This window comes from Oncorhynchus keta, chromosome 11, assembly GCF_023373465.1.
Source record: "Oncorhynchus keta strain PuntledgeMale-10-30-2019 chromosome 11, Oket_V2, whole genome shotgun sequence".
Lineage (NCBI taxonomy): Eukaryota > Metazoa > Chordata > Actinopteri > Salmoniformes > Salmonidae > Oncorhynchus > Oncorhynchus keta.
In genome coordinates, this window is record NC_068431.1 from 46285853 (window position 1) to 46308835 (window position 22983).

At 41.7% G+C, this 22983-nt stretch overlaps 1 protein-coding gene and 1 long non-coding RNA gene across 8 annotated transcripts; one reads left to right on the top strand and one right to left on the bottom strand.

The window, feature by feature from the left end:
* Nucleotides 1-31: 31 nt before the first annotated feature.
* Nucleotides 32-8009, bottom strand: LOC118390375 (uncharacterized). Of its 4 annotated transcripts, none has more exons than XR_008060608.1 (7): nt 7842-8009; nt 7525-7624; nt 7282-7406; nt 6685-6828; nt 4621-6580; nt 4425-4478; nt 32-4099 (listed from the first exon to the last, which is right to left on the bottom strand). It is a non-coding gene; the product is annotated as an uncharacterized LOC118390375 (long non-coding RNA). The 4 variants fall into 4 exon arrangements; XR_008060607.1 differs by having other exon boundaries at nt 32-3542; nt 3707-4099; nt 7282-7624; XR_008060609.1 differs by having other exon boundaries at nt 32-3222; nt 3369-4099; nt 7282-7624.
* A 763-nt stretch (nt 8010-8772) lies between these two features.
* On the top strand, nt 8773-17921 carry LOC118390374 (protein cornichon homolog 2). 4 transcript variants are annotated; one of them, XM_035780865.2, is made up of 7 exons: nt 8779-9543; nt 10057-10699; nt 13118-13186; nt 13568-13615; nt 15440-15552; nt 15634-15777; nt 15973-17921. In XM_035780865.2, exons 2-7 carry the CDS (start codon nt 10649-10651, stop codon nt 15998-16000), a joined length of 453 nt encoding a protein of 150 aa, XP_035636758.1. In that variant the 5' UTR covers nt 8779-9543; nt 10057-10648; the 3' UTR covers nt 16001-17921. The 4 variants fall into 4 exon arrangements, with proteins under 4 accessions (XP_035636754.1, XP_035636758.1, XP_035636759.1 ...); XM_035780866.2 differs by having other exon boundaries at nt 10104-10699; XM_035780863.2 differs by lacking the exons at nt 8779-9543; nt 10057-10699 and adding exons at nt 12262-12406; nt 12675-13016.
* The last annotated feature ends 5062 nt before the right edge of the window (nt 17922-22983 follow it).

Genomic DNA, 22983 nt, shown 5'->3' on the forward strand with positions numbered 1-22983 from the left:
CGAGTAGCAGCAGTGTAAAAACAAAGGGGGGAGTCAATGTAAATAGTCCAGGTGGCCATTTGATTAATTGTTCAGTAGTCTTATGGCTTGGGGGTAGAAGCTGTTAAGGAGCATTTTGGTCCTAGACTTGGCGCTTATCAGTCTCCTGAGTGGGAGAAGGTGCTGTCGTGCGCTCTTCACGACTGTCTTGGTGTGTTTGGACCATGGTAGTTTGTTAGTGATATGGACACCAAGGAACTTGAAACACGTGGCTGTAGCGGAGCGGGTCCAATCGATGTTAATGGGGGACTGTTCTTTGATGTCCTCCCTATAGGCTCTCATTGTTGTCAGTGATCAGGCCTATTGCTGTGTCTAGAGGTCGACTGATTCATCGGAATGGCCGATTAATTAGGGCCGATTTCAAGTTTTCATATCAATCGGTAATCTGTATTTTTGGACACCGATTTGCCGATTTCTTTATTTTACACTTTTATTTAACTGGGCAAGTCAGTAAAGAACACATTCTTATTTTCAATGATGGCAGTTAACCCACTGTTCCTAGGCCTCGTTCAGGGGCAGAACGACAGGTTTTTACCTCATCAGCTCGGGGATTTGTTTTTGCAACCTTCCGGTTAATAGTCCAACGCTCTAACCACCTGCCTTACATTGCACTAGACGAGGAGCCTGCATGGCAGGCTGACTACCTGTTACACGAGGACAGCAAGAAGACAAGATAAGTTTAATGCTAGCTAGCAACTTATCTTATAAAAAACAATCAATCTTAACATAATCACTAGTATTATCTAGCGTATCCTGCGTTGCATATAATCGATGCGGTGCCTGTTAATTTCTTATTGAATCACAGCCTACTTCGACAAATGGGTGATGATTTATCAAGCACATTTGCGAAAAAAGCATGGTCGTTACACCAATGTACCTAACCATAAACATCAATGTCTTTCTTTAAAATCAATACACAAATATATATTCTAAACCTGCATATTTAGTTAATATTGCCTGCTAACATGAATTTCTTTTAACTAGGGAAATTGTGTCACTTCTCTTGCGTTCCTTGCAAGCAGTCAGGGTATATGCAGCAGTTTGGGCCGCCTGGCTCATTGCGAACTGTGTGAAGTCGTTTTGTTTTTGAGATGATAGTTTCCGGATTCGACCATTTTAATGACCAAAGGCTCGTATTTCTGTGTTATGTTATATTTAAGTCTATGATTTGATAGAGCAGTCTGACTGAGCGATGGTAGGCACCAGCAGGCTCGTAAGCATTCATTCAAACAGCACTTACGTGCGTTTTGCCAGCAGCTCTTCAAACATTGAGCTGTTTATGACTTCAAGCCTATCAACTCCCAAGATTAGGCTGGTGTAACCGATGTGAAAAGGCTAGCTAGTTAGCGGGGTGCGCGCTAATAGCGTTTCAAACGTCACTCGCTCTGAGACTTGGAGTAGTTGTTCCCCTTGCTCTGCATGGGTAACGATGCTTCGAGGGTGGCTGTTGTCGATGTGTTCCTGGTTCGAGCCCAGGTAGGGGCGAGGAGAGGGACGGAAGCTATACTGTTACACTGGCAATACTAAAGTGCCAATAAGAACATCCAATAGTCAAAGGTATATGAAATACAAATGGTATAGAGGGAAATAGTCCTATAATTCCTATAATAAAGTACAACCTAAAACTTACCTGGGAATATTGAAGACTCAAGTTAAAAGGAACCACCAGCTTTCATATGTTCTCATGTTCTGAGCAATGAACTTAAACGTTGGCTTTCTTACATGGCATTTATTGCACTTTTACTTTCTTCTCCAACACTTTGTTTTTGCATTATTTAAACCAAATTGAATATGTTTCATTATTTATTTGAGGCGAAATTGATTTTATTCAGTATTGTTGTAATTGTCATAACAAATACATTTTTAAAAATGTAAAATAAATTTAAAAAAAAATTTTCTTCAAAAAAATAAAATAATAATCGTCCCACTAATCGGTATCGGCTTTTTTTGGTCCTCCAATAAATCGGCATCGGCGTTGAAAAATCATCATCGATCTCTAGTTGTCTTGGAGTCGTGTTTGGCCACGCAGCCGTGGGTGAACAGGGAGTACAGGAGGGGACGAAGCACGCACCCCTGAAAGGCGCCAGTGTTGAGGATCAGCAGTCTTGCTCTAATGTGCTACCGAGAGTGTGATCACACAGTCGTCCGGAATGGCTGGCGATCTAAAGCATACTTCAGTGTTGCTTGCCTCGAAGTGAGTATTAAAAAGGCATTTAGCTCGTCTGGTAGGCTCGCGTCACTGGGCAGCTCGTGGCTGGGTTTCCCTTTGTAGTTTGTAATAGTTTTCAAGCCCTACCACATCCGACGAGTGTCAGAGCCGGTGTAGTAAGATTCAATCTTAGTCCTGTATTGACACTTTGCCTGTTTGATGGTTCTTCTGAGGGGATAGCGGGATTTCTTATAAGCGTCCGGATTAGTGTCCCGATCCTTGAAAGCGGCAGCTCTAGCCTTTAGCTCGGTGCGGATGTTCCCTGTAATCCATGGCTTCTGGTTGGGGTATGTACGTAAGGTCACTGTGGGGACGATGTCGTCGATGCACTTATTGATGAAGCAGTATACTCCTCAATGCCATTGGATGAATCCCAGAACATGTTCCAGTCTGTGCTAGCCCAACAGTCCTGTAGCATCCGTGTCATCTGACCACTTCCATATTGAACAAGTCACTGGTACTTCCTGCTTTAGTTTTTGCTTGTAAGCAGGAATCAGGAGGATAGAATTATGGTCAGATTTGATAAATGGACAGTGAGGGAGAGTATGTATTGTATGTATCCCTCTGGTTGCACATGTGACATGCTGGTCAAAATTTGGTCAAACGGATTTAAGTTTGCCTGCATTAAAGTCCCCAGCCACTAGGAGCGCCGCTTCTGGATGAGCATTGTTTTCTTTACTTAGGGCCTTATGTAGATCGTTGAGTGCGGTCTTAGTGCCAGCATCGGTTTGGGGTGCTAAATAGATATAGATGAGAACTCTTGGTAGGTAGAATACCTCATGATAAGCTTTAAACCACACTATCTCAGGCGAGCAGTACGAGACTTCTTTAATATTAGAAATTGTGCACCAGCTCTTATTTACAAATTGACACACCTCCCCGCCCCTCGTCTTACCAGACATAGCTTCTCTGTCCTGCCGATGCCCGGAATACCCAGCCAGCTCTATAGTATCCGTGTCGTCGTTCAGCCACGACTTGGTGAAACATAAGATACATACAGATTTGAATGTCACATTTGAATGTCACATTGGTAGGATATTCTTAATCGTAGATCATCCATTTTATTTTCCAGTGATTGCACGATGGCCAATAGTACGAATGGTAGTGGAAGTTTACTCACTCGCCTATGAATTCCCAGAAGGAAGCCCGACCTCCACCCCCTTTATCTCCGTCTTTTCTTCACACAAATGACGGGGTTTGGGCCTGGTCTCGAGAATGCAGTATATCCTCTGCGTCTGATTCGTTAAAGAATCCAGTTCGAGGCGAGTAATCACTGTTCTGATGTCTAGAAGCTCTTTTCAGTCATAAAAGACAGTAGCAGCAACATTATGTACAAAATAAGTTAGAAACAACAAAATAGCACAGTTGGTTAGGAGCCCATAAAATGGCAGCCACCCCCGGTGCCATTATTTAAAGCATACATAAAGCACAAGCTCTTCAAGGTGAAGTTGAACGCACCATGTAGACAGCGCTGGGGAGGAGTACATACTCCACACATTATACCTTCACTTCAGCTTCCTTTGATTCACCCGACTGCCATTATCCTTCTCCTCCACCTCCCCTTTCTTCTCTTTGAGCTCCTTTTCTGAAATCTCGGTGGTTGTGGTCATGTCTAGTGCAGTATCAGCCATATTTAGTTTAATATAAGGGTATAATATGTTTCAGAAATAAATACAGTTTTTGATGCCTCTTCTTAGTCTTCTTGTCTGCTTCTTCAACAACATCTTCATCTTCTGTTTCTCTTTTCTTCACCTTCTCTTTTATCATCCCCATAGTGTTCCACACGTCATCCAGTTCTCCTCGCTCTTCTTTTACTTCCTCCACATCTCCATTCACTCCTGTACTGCCCAGCTGAAATAGAGGAGAGAGACTGTAAACATACTACAGCATAATGCAGGAAAATCACATTTAAAAATAATAACTTTAACACTAAATGACAGTTAACAGTAATGCCAAACAACAATGTTAACTCAATTTAAATGAACTACTCTATCATAGTGTATAATAAATAAGTAAATATACGCATGTCAGGTGTTATGAAAACCCCTCTAACAGCTCTGTAATATCACAACATTAAAAACTACCAAGTCTCAATTTGAAAGTCAAACAGATGACAAAGTATTGCACTTCAAAGTCTAAAACATAGGCTGATTCATTGCACTTAATTCTCCCCTACCTCGAGATCTCTGCTGGACAGAAGCCCACAGTTGAGTCGTGACTTCAGATACACCTGAAAGGGAGACGAAGAGAAAGAACCTCCAACTTTTACTGAACACAATTATTAAAAAACTGTGTAGGAGGCTTCACTAATGATGGATTATGTAGCTGGCTTCAAGTGTGCAGAGAGTGTAAGTGTGTGTGTGTGTGTGTACCTTGTTCCGTAGAGAGCGGTCCTCCAGGCTGTGTACCCTCAGAAAGTGGTCCAAACCACAAGAAGCCACCAGAGAGAAGGGTGGGACTGAAGCCCCCACACCCCAACAAAGTCTAGGTATTGGAGTGGTCATCACAAAGACCTGACGTCAATCCTATAGAAAATCTGTGGGCAGAACTGAAAAAGCGTGTGCGAGCAAGGAGGCCTACAAACCTGACTCAGTTACACCAGCTCTGTCAGGAGGAATGGGCCAAAATTCACCCAACTTATAGTGAGAAGCTTGTGGAAGGCTACCTGAAACATTTGACCCAAGTTAAACAATTTAAAGGCAATGCTACCAAATACTAATTGAGTGTATGTAAACTTGACCCACTGGGAATGTGATGAAAGCAATAAAGGTTGAAATAAATAATTCACTCTACTATTATTCTGACATTTCACATTCTTAAAATAAAGTGGTGATCCTAACTGACCTGAGACAGGACGTTTTTACTAGGATTAAATGTCAGGAATTGTGAAAAACTGAGTTTAAATCTATTTGGCTAAGGTGTATGTAAACTTCCAACTTCAACGGTAGAAGCTGACATGGAAAAGTACTGAAGCAGATCACTAAGCAACTGCACAATCATTACAACAAGCGGAAAGAGACAGACTCCCACATTCCCCTTTCCGCAGACCTAAGATGGCGAGTTGAGACTGCCTCTCCCTGGATCATACACTCACACCTAACTATTAAATCAGTAAAAAAATAGGTTGCTTTTGTTACGTTGTTAGATAGATGAAGTCAAGTTAAGAAGTTTAATGGTTTGCTTATGTAGCAATGGTACAAACCATATATCAGGGTACTTGAACTTGACCAATTAAGTGATAATGCCCGAGGAACCGGTGTTTGGAGGATATATTGGCACGGGTATTGTTAAGCTCAAGACAAAGTCCAAGGCATTATCACTTTTATACAATGGTTTACCAACATACTCAAATTATGACTGACATATTTTCATTAAAAACATTATTTTGATGAATTTATTCATACTATTTCATCCTTCCACAAGACAGAGTCCCGGGTTGCTACCCAAGCCGGCTGGTGGTTCGTTCTGTCGGTTGCTAGAGACTCGAACCAGTCGTTCAGTCTTTTTGTTCTGTATCTATGGATGTGACCCTGTCGTTCATTCTAAATGTTCCATTTCCATACTGGCTGGCAATGTTCCTATCCCTTGCTTGCTAGCTAGCCAACTACTGCTAACTTACAGTCACATCAAACATTGCAGACAAAATAATAACAGTAGCTGCATTTGCATAAGCTGTTTTCTAGTAACATTTATTTGGATACATCCATAACAATGAGCTAATGAGGCATAGAACATGTGCTTTCTCCTCAGGACACTGTTGTTCAGAGGAGCTAGTCAACAACACAGCTAACACAATCACTTCAAAAGGAGATGCTTTTTATAGTGGAGATCAAGTTTATAAGTTGCTTGGTTTGGCTGATGTGACAGTGGATTGCGAAGTCAGATGGAACAGAGTAAATAGACTTCATAGATTTAGCCGGTGGTAACTTGTGGAATAGACACCTGCTGGAATGCGGTTTTAACCAATCAACATTCAGGATTAGAACCACCCGTTGTATAATATGAATGAACCTTTTACAGGACAGTTTCATCCCCCCCAAAATGTACTGAGCTGAGCCAAACCCAGTGTGCCAAAATGTACTGCGCTGGCCTGGTTGCGTATCTAACAAAAAATGTGCCAAATTCCTGATGAATGTATCATTTGAGTACAGGAAAAGACTCCAAGGCTGGCTGAGAAGACCAGCAGACCCAGTCTAAGAACAGGGCTTGTACAGGGAAAGACAGACAGACCTGGTGTTGACCTATGCAGGTGTCTATCTTGTCTGAGTCTGCGATGAAGGCCATGTCTCTAACCCACTCTGGCACCCGCAGGTCCAGCCAGTCATTACGCACCTGCAGCATAAAGAAGCTGTGTCAACGCACCCAACACCGAAACACAACATACTATGTAGACAGTCCCACTGTAATTCCTTGAAATGTAGTTGTTAGACTCTTACATTCTTGGAGGCAAAGACCGGTGTTTCAGGTCTCTCCGGATCCCAGGCCTTCAGGCCATTCCCTTTCCCTCCTGTAGCCACTTGGTTGCGCTGCTAGGGATTCTGTCGCATCCAAAAAACATTCTTCCCAATATTTATTCCAACCTAGATATAGGGACAGGGGTTATGTTAAAAAAAATGTCAGTCAACGTCAATCGCTCATAAGTATATAGTATCCATCTGCAATGTAACAACCTCTAGGAAGCCTGAGTGGTATTCTGGCAAAATCAAATGTTATTTATAAAGCCTTTTTTACACCAGCAGATGTCACAAAGTGCTGTACAGAAACCCAACCTAAAACCCCAAACAGCAAGCAATGCAGATGTAGAAGCACCGTACAGGAGTTGTTGTTCATTCACTTTGTCTGTATTGCCCTCCTTCCAGACCCTCAGCAGTCCTGTCTCCACACACATGATCAGAAAACGCAGAGACACACAGGAAAGAGTCACCCAGTGTCTACATCAGGATCCTCAACACATGACCACAGAGCTGCTAGTGTGCATGAACAACAGCTCCTGTATTGTGTTATGACCAGTGTCTTTATCTACACAACTATACCGGTCTGTGGCGGCGAGTCCTGTGAACCTGCCCTGGTTGCTCTCCTCACACTGTCTGGTCTCAGTAATGATGCCCTTCTCTGTGCTGAACCTCTTCACTGTGCCATTCACAGACCCCACCTAGAACTGACAAGACAGGTAAGTAACACAATAACCCTACAACCACAATGCAAACATTCAGACCTATGTGCACTCTAAACACATCAATGACCAACAGATCAGACATCATCAAGGGCTCCATTACTCTCCTGTGGATCTCCCCAGCCCAGGACACACACTTCCTGGTCCCGACTGAGGTAGTTCATCTGACAGAAGTTGAATGCCTGGTTTTTATAGGCTCACACCTAATGAAACAAACACACAGTGTAAATGATAGCCATTTAATTATCCTGATAGTGTGCATGGTCATCATTCCTAAAACAATCTGTGATGCATTAGGGAATCAAGATAAGGAAGTTAGCTAGCAAACACGTGGGCTGCTAGATAGCTAGCTCTAACAAATAGCACACACAACAAAATTACAGCATGGCTAATTTACTGAGTTATATAATTTGTAATTACCTTTCAAGCCCTGTTTCTGATCCAACCCATACTGAACAAAATTGACTTATGTCTTCTATGAACAAGAAAGAAAATGTCGTCAAGAAAACAACAACAAATGTTTTAACACGTTAATGGCGTGTCCAAAATGTCATCCGTAGGGATACGCTACTCACCGGAATTCTGTTACGACCGACATTTTCATATATACAATATGCAGCAGATGGTGCTCTTGAGCTTTACATTTGATATCAGTCCAAGCAATCCAAAATCCACAGACATTATTGCACACAATATTAGTCACTGAGATATTTAAGGGCCATACAGTACATACATACCGTGCACAGAAAAAAAACACAAAAGACACCAACAAAGAACAAATTCATTTTGTTGTTGTTTCTACATTATGTACGATTTGTGTTTCCTTGTATGATGTTTTTTTTCTCTCACATTTTCACATTTGTAATCGTGGAGGTAGAGTAGGGGACAGGCAGAGGAGAAAGTGGCTAATCAATCAGAGGAGAGTTTATGAGTCTTCAGGTCACCCTGGGGGATTTACCAGAGACTAGCTGTTGGGACAGATTTAGTGGGTGACAAAAGACGGGCCAGGGATGGGGATTACGGGGAAACAGCATGGGCACTTTAAAATCAAAAGTCAAAGATTTGTGGGAATTTAAAAAGTGTGGAAATCCTCCCAAGAGAAGAGGGCCAGAGAGACTGACAATGTCAGGGTAGAAATGGATGAGAGTGAAAACAGCAGGACCACAGAAAGAGAGAGGTAGCTTGGAGAGAACAGAGAAGGGAGGGAAAGAAAGTAATAGAAATAATCCCATAATTACAAGAAAAGAGTGAAAGCCTTTTCATCTTTCTCGAAAGGACTGAAGAATAGGACACCAGTGTCATATGACAAAGGGGAAGAAGGAGTGAGAGCGAGAGAGAGCAAGAGAGGAAGAGAGAGAAGGAGACAAAGAGAGAGCGAGCGAGAAAGAGAAAGCGAGCGAGGAGAGACGAAGGGAGAGCGAGCGAGAAAGGGAGCAGAGGGAGGGATAGATAGAGACAAACAAGGGGAGCTGACAAAAAAAGATTCAAAGCTTGCCCTGCCCCCTCGTCCATATCTGGGGAACAAGGGAATACGGCAACAGATACACGCCAGGGAGAGAGGGACCAAGAGAGAGAGAGGGAGACCTCAAGAGAGAGAGAGACTGTTGAATGAACTTGGCCATTATATTCTAGGGAGATACAAACATTGCTTTATCAGACAGTCAGAAAGAGAAGAAGAGACTGAGGAGAACAGAAGATGAGGGAGAGTCTTTCTTCAAAACCGTTCCATTCTTTTTTTTAGAGGAAGAAAAGAGAAAGCATAAGGGGGAGTTTTGGAGAGAGGGAAGCGAAAGAGGAGGGGGGGACGAGATAAATAATGAATTAACTTAGACTTCTAAGGGCTGTGGAGATGTTTTTCCTTTCTTGAGAAAAATAATCGTACCAAAATGACAAAAAACATCTTAACATCTGACATTGTTGATTCTCTAAATGTAGTTTTTTCACCCTGCAAGTGAGCACTGAAAAGCATATGAGTGAAGAAATCTCATGGACGCGACTGAGATGGATAGAGAAAGGCAAGACAGACAATTCTGACATGGTGTCAACCCATATTGACAGAGACAAAGTGTGGAGAGGAAGAAGTGGGATATTCAGTGACAGACGCATCTACCCCCAGACACAGGTACACTCTGATCAATATTAAGATCAATCAAAATATCCATTGTCATCATCACAGATGATATTTATCCTGATACATCGTTCATCAGTATTTATTGCTTCTAGACTTCAGCATGGAGTGCCTAAGAATGATATCATATTGCAGTTTGTTTATATTCTACTCTATACATTATAACACCATTTATCAAATCATTTCAAGCTATTATTGTTAAAGTGATCATTTGATTGTAAGCTAATAATCTTTGCTAGTTTTGTTATTCTATGATCACTAATAGCTATCATTGTACGAATATTTGTTTAATTGTACATGTATGAATTGCTGTTCTTGGATGAAAAGCAAAATCCTTCCTCTTTACATGAGTGGAAAATTATTATATGACTCTAAAAGTATAAACAGTCATCTCTTTCTTAACAGCATATCTTCTCTTTTTAAAACCATTGAAATATCAGAATTGAATAAAAAACATATCTTCTGAATAATATCTAATACCATTTACCACCATTTTTTCTATTACAGATGTTTAATAACAATTATATTGTTCTTGAAATATGTTCCATCTTCAGTGGCAAAGTGGACATTATAAAAGGGAGAGGGGACAGACACGTTAAGTGCACAACAATTCCTGTCTGTCAGAATCCGAGGCTGGGGCCAGAGGAGAGAGCATTGCTCAGCTGTAGCTGTTCTCCCTGAACAACTGTGCCTGTCGACCGCTTTACAAAGTCTATGTGTGGAAAGCCTTTGCACAGTGAAGGAGAAAAGCTTTTGCACAGACACATGAAAAGGGAAGAGGAACTCAAGAAGGACCAACTGTGTAACCTAGATAAGCTGAAATAGAAAGACCACAGCAGACTGGAGAGCAGGGCAGGATTTCTTTCTTCCAGAACTTCTACTCCTCACTTGGACAATAAGGGCTCTCAATACAACTTGAGAGGGAGGACAGTCAGAGTGTCAGGGGGAGGGAGAGAGGAAGAACAGACAATAACCTCCTGAGAGAAAGGAGGGATAGTCCGCAATAGAGAGAGGAGGGGAAGTTCCCCCTCTCTCGACCCATCTCATCGTCAGGCTGGCTGGTGCAGCCACGGCGTTCACCTTCGCAGCCTTCTGCTACATGCTCACCTTAGTGCTGTGTGCTGCACTCATCTTCTTCGTCATCTGGCAGGTGAGTTGAGCTCACACACACACTCACTCACCTAAACCATGTTTTTAGACTCTGGGTGATGGTGATTCTCACCTAAACCATGTTTTTAGACTCTGGGTGATGGTGATGCTCACCTAAACCATGTTTTTAGACTCTGGGTGATGGTGATTCTCACCTAAACCATGTTTTTAGACTCTGGGTGATGGTGATTCTCACCTAAACCATGTTTTTAGACTCTGGGTGATGGTGATGCTCACCTAAACCATGTTTTTAGACTCTGGGTGATGGTGATGCTCACCTAAACCATGTTTTTAGACTCTGGGTGATGGTGATTCTCACCTAAACCATGTTTTTAGACTCTGGGTGATGGTGATGCTCACCTAAACCATGTTTTTAAACTGGGGGATGGTGGTTCAGCAACATTCTCGTGTGCATTGTGACTCATACCTTAAATAAAGAATTGGTTGGTCTGTAACCAAGGTGAAATAATCGAAGAAATATATATAATTCCAGGTGATGACTAATAGTAGAATGAGACAATACAATAAGTGTAGCGTAGCCATTGGTTGGTGTGAATGTGTGTCCATGTGCCCATGTGTGACTCATTATTTTAGTTATTTATATCAGTACTGTAGGTCTGTGTGTGTGTGGGTTTGGTGTGTGTGTGTGTGTGTGTGTGTGTGTGTGTGTGTGTGTGTGTGTGTGAGACACCCAAAACCGGAAGTCTATTATTAATATGAGCTTGTCTCCCGATGGGCTCCCAAGTGGCGCAGCGGTCTAAGGCACTGCACCTCAGTGCTAGAGGAGTCACTACAGACCCTGGTTCCATTCCAGGCTGTATCACAACTGTCCATGATTGGGAGTCCCATAGGGCGGTACACAATTGGCCCAGCGTCGTCTGCGTTTGGCCGGAGCAGGCCGTCATTGTTAATAAGAATTCTTTCTTAACTAGCTTGCTTGACTAGTTAAATAAAAGGTTAAACAAATCAAAAATAATCCTGTAAGTGTTCAATTGGGTTGAGATCTGGACACACACACACACACACACACACACACACACACACACACACACACACACACACGTTCCTTTGACATCCCTCTTTCAAAGTCACTGAGATCTCTTCTTCTAGACATGGTAGCCTAAATAATGGGCAACTGGGCATTTAAAAGAAAGCAGGAACCACACCTTTGTGGAAGCACCTGCTTTCAATATACTTTGTATCCCTCATTAGCCCGTGTTTCCTTTATTTTGGCAGTTACCTGTATATTTGTGTACCAGCTTACTGACTGCAGAATGATTAATGGAATTTGTACAGGCGTCAATGGAGACCTCTGCACAATCAGTATTCTGCATGTCTAAAGCCTCAGACACATACTGCACAATAGCCAGTGACCATCTCTCTCAGCTGTAGCCTTCTATCTAGGGCAGGGATAGGCAACCCTTTACCTGGAGAGTCGCAGGCACTGCAGGATTTTGTTCCAACTAGGCACCACACCTGACCAACTGAGCTAATTGATCAGTTCAGTGATTGCCTAAATTCAACACACCTGGTTTTCCAGGTTGGTTAAATAAAACAAACATAAAGTGCCTGCATCTCTCCAGGATCAAGTTTGCCTACCTCCCTAGACGGAGACATTGTTCATTTGAAATTCAACACAGCATTATCACATCAATACAAAAGACTGGCTTGAAATAACTAAAGTATTGACGAATGAATTGACTAGTGGGTGAGAATGCACTGCATATGAGTCAGTCAATGTGTGAGTCTGTGAGAGAGACGGGGGAGGGAAAGAGTCTGTCTGTCTCTGTGTGTGAAGAGAAGGTGAAAAGGGGGAGAGAGAGAGTGTGTGTATGTGTCAGCAACGAACCATGTTATTGAGAATGCTTATTAAATTATAATTTTGTTCGACCCCTTCCCCCATCTGCCTCCATCCATGGTCTCCCCCCATCTCTGTGTGGCTCTCAACCAATGACACGGCTTGTTCACTTTTATAGTAACCATGGTGCCCGCTAAGGGATCATCAGATCACCATGGAAACTGCATCTGTTTACAACAGAGAAGAGCATGAAACAGAGAAGGGGGAGTGACATAGATCGATAAAGGTATTGTTGAGAGTAAAAGACAGATGTGGAGATGGTGATTGGTCTCTGATAGGGAAAGATGGATGTCACAGGGAGAGAAGAACGTTGAGAGGCGGAAAGGGATGCTTAGATGGAGATCTCAGAGAGCGAGAAAGAGAGAGTCAGAGTATGCGAAAGGTGCAAAAGGGTGAGTGGAGGTATGGGGATGGAAAACTGAAGATAAGAAATATTGAGGAAAAAAACAAGATAAAAAAGGTATGTGATTGGTTTGAATGAGAATAACACAGTGAAAGAACACATTTCGATATATCCAACGGCAGAAAGTTTACCCATATACACTGTACATGTCTTTTTAGATTATTGCGTTTGACGAGCTGCGCACAGACTTCAAGAACCCAATCGATCAGAGCAACCCCACCAGAGCGGTAAGGCCCCAATGCCTTATGAGAGGGATTGGAATTCTGTGAAGTGTGATCCAGTTCTATCCGTGTCCACCTACAGTCACTGCCACTCAGCTGTGAAGAGCAGAGCACCGTAGACAGACAGGCACACATAGACCATGGACACTTATTCAAATAGAACATTTTTGTTTATTTTGATTGGTTTATTTATCATTTTCTATCTAAAGCATTTACTCAATGTAACGTACCTTCTATTTTGCCAAGTAGTATTTTTGCAATATTGTACACAAGAACATTCTGAAACAGAGCCAACACCAGGGAAGTGTGATTATTACTTTTGTGAGGGTGTTTGGCAAAAATATTAGCTAGATATCTGACTATCCTTTCTCTCTGTTCACTTTTTAGAGGGAAAGAATTCTGAATATTGAAAGAATCTGCAACTTGCTGCGGAAGGTGAGTGAGTGGCTCCCAGCCCATGTATACACACACACACACACACACACACACACACACACACACACACACACACACACACACACACACACACACACACACCTAGTGGTGGTGTGGAGGATGAGAGTGACAGAAGGGCACCAGAGAACCTTGAAAAAATATATATGCATCTATTTTGAGGACTGAGATCGAATGATTCACATCTCCCCTCCTTCCTGTAGCCCACCTCCTCAATCTCGTTCACTCTCTCAAACTCACAACAATCACACACCACACACCAGCCTGGTCTCATAGACTAGATATAACATAATAATGTAAATCCGAGACACTCAAATTAGTATTATATGTTGCGTTTGATATGGTAAGTGATGGAAAAGTACCCAATTGTCATACTTGAGAAAGTATACCTTAATAGAAAGTTGCTCAAGTAAAAGTCAGCCGGTAAAATACTACTTCAGTAAAAGTCTAAAAGTATTTTGTTTTAAATATACTTAAGTATCAAAAGTAAATGTAATTGCCAAAATATACTTAAGTATAAATAATTTAAAATTCCTTATATTAAGCAAAGCAGACGGCACCATTTTCTTGCTTTTCAAATGTATGGACAGCCAGGGGCGCACTCCCACACTCAGACATTATTTACAAAATACGCATTTGTGTTTAGTGAGTCCACCAGGCCAGAGGCAGTAGGGCGGACTACGTGTTTCTTAATTATATGCTTGAATTTAACCATTTTCCTGTCCTGCTAAGCATTCAAAATGTAACTTTTGGTTGTCAGGGAAAATGTATGAAGTAAAAGTGCAATATTTTCTTCAGGAATGTAGTGAAGTAAAAGTAAAGATATAAATAGTAAAGTACAGATACCCCAAACATCAACTTAAGTAAATATACTTTATAATACTACTTAAGTATTTTACATCATTGGGTATGGTTACATAAGACAGATGGGAACTTGTAACGTGAACATATAATGCAAACGTCTAGCACTAGGGAACCCGAATGTCTAGCAACCCAAAGATTGCGAGTTCGAATCTCATCAAGGTAGTTGAGGCTGCTGAGGGGAACCCGGCTCATAAAAATAGCTTGAACGGAGCGAATGGAATGGCATCAAACACATGTAAACCATGTGTTGATGTATTTGATATCATTCCACCAATTAGCAACTTTGACTGCTTAATACTTTTGAGCTACTTTGCAATTACTTAGCATGCTATCTAACCCTCCACCTAACCATAACCCTACCCTTAACCTTTTTATCTAACCCATCCCCTAACCCTAACCTTAACCCTTTAACCTAACTCCTAAACTTAACCTTAACCCCTAACCCTAACACCTAGCCTAGCTAACATTAGCCAGCTAGCTAATGTTAGCCACTTAGCCACCTAGCTAGAATTAGTAACATATCATACATTTTGCAAATTCGTAACATATTGTACGAAATGGGTGATGGAAATACACAAATTAATACATACCATACATATCATAGTAAATGTTGCGTCTCGGAGTTACGTACATAATAATACAAAATGCTCTGAGACCAGGTTGCGCACACACTATAATTAACTGGCTTTCCATACTGCCACCCCGCCCTCATTCCCTCTGTCAGTGTTAATGGGCAAGCTATAGAGCCAATGAGGGGAGATTGAAGGAGGGAACACCTGCAGGCCTGCATTCCTTTAAGAAAATCATAACTAAACTCTATCACTCTCATTCATATGAAAAATTGCAGCTTTTTCAAAGCAATTTGTCCTGAAGTGTTAATGATAATGACAGAGTTTGCATTTGTGTGGCCATATGCACCCTAACGGTCTGTATTATTCCTAGCTGGTGGTGCCAGAATACTCCATCCATGGACTGTTCTGCCTGATGTTCATGTGTGCTGGAGAGTGGGTCACCCTGGGCCTAAACATCCCCCTGCTCTTCTACCATCTTTGGAGGTACACAACACAACCAACTTCCAGCATTCTATCACAAGGCTTTTTAGTTGTATCTGTTGTAAGAAAGCTCTCTATCGTCAGGTTTTTCCATCGGCCAGCAGATGGGTCAGAGGTCATGTATGATCCTGTCAGTGTGATGAATTCTGACATCCTGAACTACTGTCAGAAGGAGTCTTGGTGTAAGCTGGGCTTCTACCTGCTCTCCTTCTTCTACTACCTGTACAGGTGAGGTCCTATTAATAAAGCCATCTCTCATCAGTCCAGCCGGTTCATTGGTGAACGTTGATCTGTACGAATGGGAGCCTCCTCTTCTTGCTGCACAATAACCGCTGTCAGTTGTTACTGCTTGGCAATGTCACATTCCTTCTAACACTGCTGTCCTCCTGTACTCTTTTCTGCCTCTCTCTCTGTCCTTGACAGTATGGTCTATGCCTTGGTGAGTTTCTAAACACAGTATAGAAGGCCAAGAGGAGATTGAAAGACAGAGAAAGAGAACGACTAAGACCGGGTGATGTCACTCACCCCTCTTTCTCACCACCCATTACTCCATCATCACAGACCATGATTTGCTCTCCTCAAATCTTTGGATGGAGGGACAAACCTTGGAGGACATTGTGAGGAAATAAGGCAAAGCAAAGAGACGTTGTTGCACCTGCTCAAGACTGCAATCCATCTAGAAGAGGAGGAGCAGACATAGAAGAGCCACAAAGGAGGAGGAATGAAATAAAGAAGAGAAAGAGAGAACACATCTCAACTAGTATACGTGTTGCCTTGATCTGACCACATCACTTCTTAGGGCCTGCAGGTCTCCTCTGCTATTCTGAGTATTACAGTCACTCAACTGTGAATTTATAAACTTTGTGTTGCCTAAGTCCTAAAGTAGATGTTGCAGATTCATATCCTTCCATTCCAATAAACCTTTTTAGAAAAGAGAATACAAAATGCACAAAACGTATTTAGTTCTTCTACCGATTTGGTATTTCAATAATTCAGTAGTTGTGGTAGATCATTTTCTGAGGATATGAATAGTTGTTTCATCAGATAAATACACCATTCAATGCTACTATTTCGAACCAGCGTGATGGTAATTGTGTTATTCAAAAATATAAAATGTATGAACTCATAAATTACATGCGATGGGCATAAGCTTCTGTGAAGGATCGCGGACACCCCGGAGTGGTGTTTGAGTCTAGGTCCATTCCAGTCAAGGCACTATCTCCCAGATCCCAGTCCCCACCCAGGGAAAACAGGCACATTTCATTCCAACACAAAATGATTCAGGATTGAAATGGATGTTTTGACTCTGGGTGACTTGGAACTTGGGTGTTTAAGTATTCTGTGTTTGTCTGTTCTGTTCTAGGCAGGAAGGGCTGATTTCGCCAATACTTTCCAAAGAGCTCTGCGCTCCGTGATTCTAGATCATGGAAACCTCATTCAAGAAAAGCAATTTTAAATTCACAACAACAGCAATGTGATCATAGCCTAGGAGAGATGACTGTACATGGGATCGTATTTCCTCTGTGGAATAATACTGTGTGACACAAGTAGCAGACGAGGCTGCTGAAGATGATGATAGATCGGTCTGCTGTGATGACTATGTCAAGCGCAGTAAACCTTCTCACATAGAACACTATGGTTGGACTTACATAACTGTTCTTACTCAAGTGTTACAGTGAATGTTGGCAGACACTTGACTCTTGGTTCATTTCAAAGCCGTGACTTAGCTGGAGCTGCCCTCATCATCATGTAACCATAGCTCTGTGTGTAGCTCATTGATAATGATCACACTGTGTAATTTTAAACTCATTAGAGAAATGAGTCGTACTGGAACTTGAAAAATACTGTGTGATCATTTGTTTACCATAAACTGATCATAATTGTAGTCATTAATTGTGTACGACAAGTCCGATAGGGTTCATGTTGGCATCTGAACACAGCGCCCTGCATTATAGTGGAGCCACTCACATTTGAGTAATGTGTCAATGTTGTTCAGCTAGGTTTCTTGTGCCAAGACATACAGTATGTTCTGTTCATCATGACAGTTCCCTCCAAAACAGAACAACCCTTCAACCCTGACAACAATGTGAGTAAATCACAGACAGTCGCTAAAGCACAAAACAGGGGGTTCACAAAGGAGAGGAAATATAGCTAGGTTGACCATCAATGAATGTCATAATGCAGTTTATCAGAATGAATGAATTAATATACAGTATATTGAAGAATAACTATTTGATACTATCTTTTACACATCTCTCATCACTGTATGCTATATTTGTTGGTGTGCTAGTTTGTATTCATTATAATACCATATGATATACAGTACACAAAGCAATTCACATATTCTAATAAAATAGCAATGTGTTACAATATTGTGTGGTACAACTATTGTGTTACTATATACAGTACCAGTCAAAAGTTTGGACACACCTACTCATTCAAGGGTTTCTTTATTTTTACTATTTTCTATATTGTGGAATAATAGTGAAGACATCAAAACTATCAAACAACACATATGGATTCAAAATAGATTTTATATTTGAGATTCTTCAAAGTAGCCACCTTTTGCCTTGATGACAGTTTTGCACATTCTTGGCATTCTCTCAACCAGCTTCATGAGGGAGTCACCTGGAATGCATTTCAATTAACAGGTGCGCCTTGTTCAAATGTAATTTGTGGAATTCCCTTCCTTCTTAATGCATTTGAGCCAATCAGTTGTGTTGTGACAAGGTAGGGGTGGTATACAGAAGATAGCCCTATTTGGTAAAAGACCAAGTCCATATTATGGCACGAACAGCTCAAATAAGAAAAGAGAAACGACAGTCCATCATTACTTTGAGACATGAACTTCAGTCGATTTCAAGAACTTTGAAAGTTTATTCGAGTGCAGTCGCAAAAACCATCCAGCGCTGTGATGAAACTGGCTCTCATGAGGACCGCCACAGGAATGGAAGACCCAGAGTTACCTCTGCTGCATAAGATAAGTTCATTAGAGTTACCAGCCTCAGTAATTGCAGCCCAAGTAAATGCTTCACAGAGTTCAAGTGACAGACACATCTCAACGTCAACTGTTCAGAGGAGAACGCGTGAATCAGGCCTTCATCAAATCAAAGTTTATTTGTCACGTGCGCCGAATACAACAGGTGTTATAGTGAAATGCTTACTTACAGGTTCTAACCAATAGGGCAAAAAAGGTATTAGGTGAACAATAGGTAAGTAAAGACATAATACAACAGTAAAAAGATAGGCTCTATACAGTAGCGAGGCTATAAAAGTAGCGAGGCTACATACAGACATGGGTTAGTCAGGCTGATTGAGGTAGTATGTAGATAAAGTGACTATGCATATATGATGAACAGAGAGTAGCAGTAGCGTAAAAGAGGGATTGGCAGATGGCGGGACACAATGCAGATAGCCAAGTTAGCCAATGTGCGGGAGCACTGGTTGGTCGGCCCAATTGAGGTAGTATGTACATTAATGTTTAATTAAAGTGGCTATGCATATATGATAAACAGAGAGTAGCAGCCGTGTAAAAAGAGGGTTTGGGGGACACACACAATGCAAATAGTCTGGGTAGCCATGTGATTACCTGTTCAGGAGTCTTATGGCTTGGGGGTAAAAACTGTTGTGAAGCCTTTTTGTCCTAGACTTGGCACTCCGGTACCACTTGCCATGCGGTAGTAGAGAGAACAGTCTATGACTGGGGTGGCTGGGGTCTTTGACATGTTTAAGGTCTTCCTGACATCGTCTGGTGTACAGGTCCTGGATGGCAGGTAGCTTAGCCCCAGTGATGTACTGGCCCGTACGCACTACCCTCTGTAGTGCCTTCATGGTCGAACTTCTGCAAAGAAACCACTACTAAAATACAACAATAATAAGAAGAGACTTGCTTGGGCCAAGAAACACGAGTAATGGACATTAGACCGGTGGAAATCTGTCCTTTGGTCTGATGAGTCCACATTTTAGATTTTTGGTTCCAACCGGCATATCTTTGTGAGACACAGAGTAGGTGAATGGATGATCTCTGCATGTGCAATTCTCACTGTGAAGCATGGAGGAGGAGGTGTGGGGTTATGGAGGTGCTTTGCTGGTGAGACTGTCAGTGATTTGTTTAGAATTCAAGGCACACTTAAGTCCTGCATCAGATGACCTGCCCTCCACAATCACCCGACCTCAACCCAATTGAGATGGTTTGGGATGAGCTGGACCACAGAGTGAAGGAAAAGCAGCAAACAAGTGTACAGCAAATGTGGGATGTCTTCAAGACAGTTGGGAAAGAATTCTAGATGAAGCTGTTTGAGAGAATGCCAAGAGTGTGCAAAGCTGTCATCAAGGCAAATGGTGGCTACTTTGAAGAATCTCAAATATATTTTAATTTGTTAAACCCTTTCTTGGTCACTTCATGTCTCAAAGTAATGATGGACTATCATTTCTCTTTGCTAATTTGAGCTGTTCTTGCCATAATATGGACTTGGTCTTTTACCAAATAGGGCCATCTTCTGTATACCACCCCTTGTGTGTAGTTAAAGGTTTACACAGGTTTGAATTCTGAAGGCTTTTATGTCTCTATCCCAAGAAATTCCGTCTGCTATGGACTGGAGGGAACATAGAGTACAGGGCACACACCACGAGAAGAATACAATACACAACAGCTCAGGATTGTACATCTACGAGAGAACAAGTATGATGGAGGAAGTGAGTGTGTTAATTATGGGGGTGGAGGGGCTGTGGGTGAGGGAGAGTTGGAGCGGTAGAGACAGACAACCTGACATAGAGTGAATCTCATGTTCCGGTGTCACCATGGCAACCGAATTGAGTTAGGGTGAGTCAGTAGGAAACTATATTTTCCTCACTCTATTGCTCTTACTCAAAACTCTGCTAAGCGTGTGCTAAAGCTTGGAGAATAAATTAACTATGGAAAACACATAGAACACTTAAGTGGAATGAATGGTAGAAGTAGAGGCATATACACGATATAGATCAAATCGTATCCTTATTAAACTCAGACACACAGCAAAACATCTCTCTACATCACACACACAAGTCGTATTATATACACAACACATGTGTACGTAAGGATTCACATAAATGCAACCCCCCTTCTCAGATACTAATACCACATCTTTAATTCATTCTATGGCTCTTCCTTATTTTGCCCCCTCTGCGATAATCATTTTCTCAACTCTGTCACTGCACACTCTCCCTTCTCTCTGCCTCCAGGGAGATGTTTCCATGGAAACTGGTTACAATAAATATGTTTGAAACATAAAGTACGTGATTGGCATATGCACACGCACGCACAAACGCACACACGCACGCACACACACACACAGAGAATAATACCCAGAACAAATTAAAATTACTCTGTTCGTTTATTCACTAGGATGTCTACTTGGTGCATATACTGTACTCGCCTCCTTATGAAGTGTAAGCAAGACATCAAGCAATGTTAGGACTTAGACATAGTGTGTCCACGCATGCAGGGAACAGTGTAAGTAATTGGTGGTATGTAACGCCCACTGATGTATAGTTGACAAAGAGGGTAATTAATACTTTACAAAATTCTTGGGTTTCTAGAAGTGAACCCATCCCCTATATTTGGAAGTAATTTCCACAAGCTAAGGTAGAGAGCCAGAGAGCAGGGAGGGGCATTGGAGAGAGATATGAATTATACATTAGAGAAGATTTCAGATAATTATACCTGGCCAGAAATAAGAAAATACCTTAGCTGGAAGGGAAGGAGAGATGGGGAAATGGATAGAGTGATGAAATACTGGGTATTAGGGGAAAAAAAGAGGGTGATTTGGAGATAGCTGGGTGAGCGAGACAGGGGAATCTGGATGGGATTATTAAACAACTGGGCATATGGACTGAAAAGACAAACGAGAGTATTAAATACTCTCCATTTGGGTTGTGTCAGTTGAGGATCTGGCATGACGTGACAGCCTATATTTAGACTGCATGCAATCTATGAGCATGCATGTGTGAGCTGAATGGACTGAACTGGTGGATACAAGTCTCAGTAAACTGAATATGTATGTGTGTTATGTAGTATGTTCCCAGTGAGTCCATATGGCTGGAGACAAGCCTGGCTCTCTGAATAAAAAACGCAACCTATGCACAACATTTGCATGTCTTCCTTTTTTTGGGCAGCGATAAGGCTATGGCTAACTCACAAATAGATTTCCCCAATCTGCAGCCCAATCTGCAACATACAATTGAAGAAGCAAGACTTCTACACTGGGGCTTATTTTCCACTAAATCTCACAGTAAAAGGCACATGCACGCTAATATGTCAATAAAGGTATAGGCGAATGAACACAATGTATACCCTCCCCCCTTCTCTCTCTCCAAGGACACTCTCTCACTGTATTTCTCTCACTGTATTTCTCTCTCACTGTATTTCTCTCTCTCTCTCAAACACACACACCTGCTTTGTTTTGATGCCCAACTTGCACCTTAAAATGCATTCTGAAGAGGTTGTAGGTGTCGTCCGTTCATGACAAACATAGTTGAAAACAACAAAAGACAGGTCTTCCCTCGCTCTTAGTCTCATCTCTTTGCTGCTGTGTCATGCTGTGAAATATAACACTGAAACAGCTGGGGAATAGGGACCACATGTTGGTGTGAGGAATGCGACAGATTCTGTTTTTGAGTGATGCACAAACACATGACTATTAATATTATAGAATACTATAACACTTTCTGACAAAAATGTACTAGAACAAAAGGAACCATGTAAACAGAGTGGTACGGGATTTAATAAGCCCCAAGCAAACAAAGAATGTACACATGGATGATCACGCTGAAGCACATAGCACCTTTGGAAAACACGTTGTCACGGCAACGGGAACGGGCATCTGCAAGCGTTACTGTTGCAATCTGAAAGGAAACGGATGGAGGATGGGACAGGGTGGGGATAGGGGGTGGATAGAAGTGTCGTTATTGACTGAGCTATCAAGGAGAAAGGGAAGGAGGGAGAAAGAAAGAGGGGTAATGGGATGTGCTGTTGTGTTACACATCTCACTGGGCACACCGGTTGAATCTACGTCGTTTCCACAGTATCATTAAAATGAAATTACGTTGAACCAACGTCGAATAGACGTTGAATTGACATCTGTGGACAGTGGGATAATTCTAAAAAGGTCAGAGTGTTATGCCTAGGGCTAACAAATATTTTGGAAAAGAACGACAAAGTAAAAAGCACTGGGTTTTGAAAACTGTCTTGAGACATACATTTGTTTAATTTAATTATCTTAGAAAGCACTGAAGCACATTGCCTCGTCATTTACAGCAAAATGTATTTTTCATAAAAGTGTATTTGTATTTTACTCAATCAAGGAAAAGCAGATCTGTAAGACATCAGATATCTTATGTGTGTAAATTGTGTATAAAATCTTAGACAAAGTGTATTATCAGTGAACCACCTTCAAA

Excerpts from the sequence above, each read along its gene's own strand:
- LOC118390374 (XM_035780861.2), top strand. The coding sequence starts at position 9,391 with ATGAGTGAAGAAATCTCATGGACGCGACTGAGATGGATAGAGAAAGGC. Across the intron at positions 9,544-13,117 it reads GCATCTACCCCCAGACACAG|ATTATTGCGTTTGACGAGCT; the intron begins GTACACTCTGAT and ends ATGTCTTTTTAG. Across the intron at positions 15,553-15,633 it reads CTCTTCTACCATCTTTGGAG|GTTTTTCCATCGGCCAGCAG; the intron begins GTACACAACACA and ends CTCTATCGTCAG.